Source organism: Echinops telfairi, unplaced genomic scaffold, assembly GCF_000313985.2.
Source record: "Echinops telfairi isolate 266 unplaced genomic scaffold, ASM31398v2 ScPeMD7_60;HRSCAF=208, whole genome shotgun sequence".
Classification (NCBI taxonomy): domain Eukaryota; kingdom Metazoa; phylum Chordata; class Mammalia; order Afrosoricida; family Tenrecidae; genus Echinops; species Echinops telfairi.
In genome coordinates this window covers 43478504-43485133 of record NW_022103958.1, presented here as the reverse complement: position 1 = coordinate 43485133, position 6630 = coordinate 43478504, and the positions used below count along the sequence as shown (strand labels likewise).

Below are 6630 nucleotides of genomic sequence, written 5' to 3'. Positions count from 1 at the left end.
GGGCTACTACAAAGTTCTGGGGAAGGGTAAACTTCCAAAGCAACCTGTCATCGTGAAGGCCAAATTCTTCAGCAGAAGAGCAGAGGAGAAGATTAAGGGTGTTGGGGGTGCTTGTGTCCTGGTGGCTTGAAGCTACGTGGAGGTTTAATTAAAAGTTAAAAATGGCTTTTCCCTTATAGTCTAACTGTAGGTTCTTTGACACCTCTGTGTCTTCCCATAAACAATTACAGCTCACTGCCATTTAGTCAGTGCTCCCTCATAGTGACCCTATAGGATAGGATAAAACTGCCCCTGTGGGTTTCAGAGACTATAACTTTTAGAAAGCCCCATCTTCGTCCGATGGGAGCTGGCTGATTGGTTTTAAGCTGCTGATCTTGCAGATCACAACCCAGTTTGTAACCAGAGCTCCTTCCTAAGAGTCAGCCTCTGAAACCCACAGGGCCAGTTCTACTCTGTTCCTGGCCGTGAAATCTTTCCCATGCAGCTCATACTCAGATTTCTGGCATCAGGAGCAGTGGGAGGCAACCTATGTTTCCAGCAGAGTGCTCAAACTATGGTAGTGATAATCCAGTGCTGTGGAGGCTGGGAGCATTTTCCAAATTCCCATCAAGTGGACATTATACCTATTGAAAACACAGTCTAGTTGAAACACCTGCTCGGGTTTACAGTGGGTCGGAAAGCAGTGTACAAATGCACCCTGGGCTCCGAAGGACTAGACAGCTTTTTGAACACATGGGGTCCACACATCAGTGAGATTGCCAAACATTCCAGGGATTCATGGGTCCCCTGCCATCAAGTTGGTTCCAACTCACCATGGACTTGCCTCTGGGGTTTAGGAGGCGGTTCATCTTCAGAGGTTCATCTTCAGCAGCTGGTGGGTTATGACTGCTGAAGTTGAGGTAGCCTGTTAATGCCGCTAGAACAACTGAAAGTTAAAGTGCAGGCTGAAGTTTTTCTGTAGCCTACACTAGAAAGTAAGATTCAAGAACCAAATGAATGGAGGAGTCTTGGTGACTTTATGTATTTGACGGGTTTGGTTTTTATAGGGGGAAGATTAGATGCATGGTGTAATGATATGAGGGTCTGGAACAGACACGTTTTAAACCCCAAGCCCACTAACATTTTGACATGATAGTTCAGGCATAGAGATTCACAATGGTCTCTAGCTCAGGTACCTTTTTAAAATGATTTTATTGGTCTCATGTCATAACAACCCAACATTCTATTGTATTAAACACTTGTATGTATGTTGCTATCAACATTTCCAAAATATTTTCTATATGAGCCCTTGGTATCAGCTTTTTTTCCCTCCCCTAGCCTTGAACTGTACTGTTATTTCATCTCTTATACTGTCTTGTCTCCCTTTACCCACATTTCTGTTATTCATCCCACTGGGGTTGCTGAATATCCAACCTTGTGATGGGTTCCCACCCCTACCCTCATCACCACCATATACTGCTCTGGAGCAGTTTATCTGTCCTAAATTACATGTATTGAGAGTTCTTTATCCAGTCTAACCAGATTTGTAGAACTGGATCATAAGTGGTGGGGAAGAAGCATTCAAGAGCTAGAGGAATGATGTGTTTTGCCTGCTGAACTGTACCCTGGTAACTTCTGTGAGGGTATGTCCAATTGTCTACAGATAGGCTTTGGGTCTCCACTCCAACTCAGAAGTCATAACAGTCCATCCAATTGTATTAAGCACACTTGTATATATACCGCCACTAACAGTTCCAAAACATTTTTTACGTGAGCCCTTGGTATCATGTTTTGGATCTGCAGGCACTTAATCCCGTCGACACCTCATGATCATAGGCCAGTGTACTTACAAGTGCTTATTTGCTTCCCTGATACATGGCCGCTTTTTAACTAAAAAGCCTTTTGAGCCCCCAGACGCTGTCTTTTGTTAGCTGGGCATGGCACCATCCACTTCATACTTGTTTTTGCACCCATTTTGTCTTCAGTGATCATGTTGGGAGGTGTCTGGTAGGTAATGCCTAGGTCCTTGGCTTTGCATGAGAATTTACACCGAAGTCTGGTTTGTAGTCCAATTGGGTTTTAATAATGGACAGAAGTTCATGTTTTGCAGTCTCAAAAGTAAAGGCTATTTCATGGAAGTGTGCCAAACTGCAAAAGCCGCGCTGGGGCCCACAACACGGCAACCTCATGGACTGTTCACTCACTGTGGTGACCTGAGAGGTAAAAGGAAGTAGAATTCCCTTAGCCAGGGTAATTTACACCTCCGACAGGGGAGGCGTGGTGGAAGGCATCGGCCTACCCCATTGGCTGAATCAAGCCCACCTGGATCTAGTTTGGACGGCCCACCTGGCTTGAGAGTCTTGGAACATGCCCCAGAACGGTCTTTATAGGTGTTTAATGCCTGATTCTCTTCCAACCTCCTGTAGGAGGCCTTATGCAGGTATGGGAGGGACAACCCCCTCTATCCCTATTCTGCTACCTGACAATTTTTAATTATTGGCACCTGCTAGTGATTAAAGAATTGCAAAGCATCCCCAATTACCAACTTACTGGGTGTGATTTGAGACTTTTTCTGTCCACACTTTAATGCAGAAACAATCATAAGGGAAATGCTATATAATGTACAGATAGTCTTTATTGCCAAAATGCCAATTAAAATAATATTGCAGCTCTAAGGAGCCTTGGTAAAGTGCTGGACTGCTGACCAGCTTGCATCACCCCAGGTACCTCGAGGGAGGAAGACGAGGCTCATTCCCGTAATTAGCCAGTTCTCCCCTCCTTCACGCAGATGTCTACCCACGTGGAGTCGCTGTCAGTCAGAGTCTACTCGATGGCAATGCGGTGTGTGTGTAAGCAGCTCGGGCGGTCCGGCGCGTGGCACCCGCTAGAGGTGTACAGCCGGAGACGCTGGCGGGTGGACTCTACAGAGCCTCTGTCCGCGCTATCCTTAGGGCCTGTGACCAAATCCGCCCCCCCCCGTCGAGGCGAGGCACTTCCTGAGGAAGTAAGGTTCTGGTTCCGGGGCACAGGGGCCCTGGCCCCGCCTCTCGCCCAGCCGCTTCCGGCGGGCCTGCCCACGACGCTCTCGCGAGAGGCGGGAACGTGGTTTCGGCCGACCGCCGCCCTGCGGTGAGCCCCCACCTCGCCGCCCTCCGGTGCCTTTCCGAAAGGTGTGGTTCTGCGCTTTCGAGATCGGGATGAACCACCCCTTTTCAGAAACAGAATTATTCCGCGCCCCTCTGGCCATTAAAACTGCTCTAGTCCATAATCCAGGAGCGAGTGTAGGGGTCCGTTTGGTCAGCCTCTCCGGAGAGCACCAGCCCACCGGGAAACTGCTCTAGGGGGACTTTAGAATGAATAGCGGAGCCTTTTTGTCCCGGAGGGGAAGTATCCGGAGAACGCTAGCTAGCTGTCTTGCACTGGAACGACTGGTTCTACACAACACAGAAAATCTAGATAGATAAAAACCTAATTCCGTTTTACACACGTTTTCCCCCTCCCCTATCTTTTTTTTTTGCAGCTTCTCTATCCCCACTGTTTTTCAGGATTCCAACTAGTCTAAATCAAAGAGCGCTTACACGGTTTTGCCCAGAATTTGCTCATCCCAGAAAACCACCTCACCTTGGTAACACAAACTAATACACACTTTGATCTGTGTAGGGTTAGCTACCTTATTCACAGTAATTTGAGGTACCAACTTCTGAATTCATTGTTTCCCCTATTTTATAATACAATTACAGGAAGCCCTGGTGTGTGTAGCTAAAATGCTTGGCTGCTTAACTCAAGATCAAGTGGTTCAAACCCACCAACTGCTCTGTGAGATATAGATGTGACAATCTGAGTCCTTATTCAAGATTTACAGCCCTGGATTTTGAAACGGATAATGGCAACATTTGTACAAATGTGCTTGATACAGTGGATGTATGGATTGTTTTAATAAAGAGCCCCCAATAAAATGACTAAAAAAAGTATTTACAGCCCTGGAAACCCTATGGGACACTTGTACTCAGTCCTAGACAGTCAGAATTGACACATTTATGTGGTTTATGCTCAATCACTGACAGGACCCACCTAGAAGAAAGAATAGGTGATCAGTTTTAGGTAAGATCATTTAGATGTGTGTATGTAATTTTTCTAAATTGTGTTTTTGGTTAAAGTTTACAGGGCAGTTTAGCATTCTCAGTATTCACCCTTGGGAGCTCTGGTTGCGTGGTTAGCATTGAGCTGATAACCACAAGGTTAGCAGTTGAAACCCACTAGCAGCTCCTCAGAAAACAGATGAGGCTGTGCATGTACTCCAGTAAAGAGTTCCAGCCTCTGAGCCGAAAGAGGCAGTTCTACTCTGCCCTACAGGTTCTCTGTCTGAGTCAGAGGTGGAATCCACTCAAGGGCAGTGGATTCCATTCATCTAGTTTCTCTGCATGCTTTAAAAAAAAATCATTTTATTGGGGCTCATACAACACATCACAATACATACATACATCAATTGTGTAAAGCACACTTACACATTCGTTGCCCTCATCATTCTCAAAATTCGCTTTCCGCTTGGGTTCCTGGAATCAGCTCATTTTCCTTTTTCTCCTCCCCCTTCCTCTTCGCTCCCCCCTCCCTCATGAAATCCTTAATAATTTATAAATTATTTTATCTTACACTGCCCAGCGTCTCCCTTCACCCACTTTTCTGTTGCCCATCCCCCAGGGAGGAGGTTATATGTAGATCCTTGTGATCGGTTCCCCCTTTCTATCTCCCCTTCCCTCCTGGTATCGCCACTCTCACTGTTGGTCCTGAGGGGTTCGTCTGTCCTTCTTATCTTTGTTTTAAAGTTATTGTTGACTGATCCATCTCGAATGAGTTTTTAAAAGTACAGTACTCACAGGTGATATTTGGGGGGGACAATTTGTTATTTACAGGTGACTTCAGGCTAGTTTGGGCTCAAGGTTTAGAGTGTCTCTAGACAGTCATGTCAGGGAGTCCTTCACTTCAAATTGGCGAAGTTGGTGGGTTTTACATTTGTCTTCTGTTCTTTCAGGGACCTTTCATTGGGGCTTTGACCACAACAGTTGGTAGTGGCAAGCCAGGCGCCATCTAGTCCTTTGGTTTTGGGGGTAGATGAGGCTATAGTTCACGTAGACCACAGGTGTCCAAACTTACTTGGCCTACCAGTCCCTTTTCAGTTAAAAAAAAACCCCAAAACTCAGTGCCTCCCCACCACATCCCCCTCAGAAATGAGAACACTTTTGTATTGTAGCCCATAGTCCAGAATAAAGTGTAGGTACCTGCTTTTGCAGCACCCTAGTTCATTCGAGGGCCCCCGACAGGGATAGTATCACCCACTCGGGGGAAATACTAGAAGCGGATTTACTCTAATAGACTTGTTTCTTTGGATCTTGGGTGCCGTTCCTTGTGCTCAGGAGAAGTAGAGACCAGTCCTGTAGTAGATGGCTGTTCTCCAGCTTTTCAGACCTGTCGAATCTATGTGAACTCACGGCAAGGCCAGGTTCCAGGGTGGAACTAGTCCGTGGTTTTCTGGACTGTAGTCTTTATGGCAGCAGAGTATCAGATCTTGTCCCCACAGAGCCATGGATGGGTTTGAACTGTTAACTGCTAAGCTAGTGGCTGAGCGTGGAACTTTCCTTCAGTAAAGACTAGTCCAGAAAGCCCTACTCTGAAACACAGGGCAGTCACAGTTGAGTTCTGAAATGACTGGTCAAGATGGGCTTGTGGTCAACCACCAACTCACGGTAACCCCATGCACAACAAGGCATGTTTAGGCAAATCGTCTGTGAATTTCATTTCAGAATAGTAAAAGGGGAAAAAATATTGTTTAAATAGTAAAAGAGGTGGTTATATTTACTCTTTAAAAAAATGGGGGTGGGGAGGGCCCTGCGGGCGCAGTGAAGTATTAAGAACCACTGATTTTAAGGGCCTGAAATGACACGAGAACAGAACCTGAGCAGCCCAGAGCACTTGGTCAATCCGAAACCGGAGTGTGGACACAGCCTGCCCCTCCCCCTCTCCATTCTCGTCCTCCCTCCCCTCAAAAGGATCCCATGCCTCGGCCACAGCACTCGCTGGACGGTAGCCATTGCAAGCCTTTCTGTGCCAGAACCAGAGCTTTGAATTTGGGTCAGAACTGTGACCATAGATGTACCAACCCTGTGCTATAAAGATATGTAAAGACTTTAAGATGTACAAGTGTTGGTGCCTATATTCCAAGAGTGCCCTTTGGAAATGATGATTCTGTAGTTATTAAGGAATCCACGTCTATGACTGTCTTGAGTCCAACCTGGGCAATGGGCTCTGGACTTTCTGGTTCTGATCACTCTTCTCCCTCCCTCTGCTGACCCACACAGACCCAAGCCCCCAAGCCCTGATTCCTGGCAAATACGGAGCATCGGCGGCTTTTCCTAGGCGAAGATGGCTTTTTCCTCAGACGAGAAACCCTCTCCACTTGGCCACCCAGACCGCTGACCGCCGGGGCTGCGCAGGCCTGAGTGAAGCGGGAGAGGGCCATAGGGAGCTCGGACAGAAGGATGGGGAGACTTCCAGGATGAAACTGCTGCCAGACCCGAACGCAAAACTAATGAAGTGCATTCTAGTTCAATGCCCCCACCTTGCGGGGTTATGGTTTCTGCTCTACTCGGGTCACAG

The 6630-nt window shown here is 47.0% G+C and overlaps 1 protein-coding gene across 1 annotated transcript in view; it reads left to right on the top strand.

Moving 5' to 3' along the window:
• Positions 1 to 171, top strand: part of RPL27A (ribosomal protein L27a) — a 2687-nt gene extending 2516 nt beyond the window's left edge. The window contains exon 5 of the mRNA XM_045290973.1: positions 1 to 171. Coding sequence (XP_045146908.1) covers positions 1 to 130 — 130 coding nt within the window. The 3' untranslated portion in view covers positions 131 to 171.
• Positions 172 to 6630: the final 6459 nt, after the last annotated feature.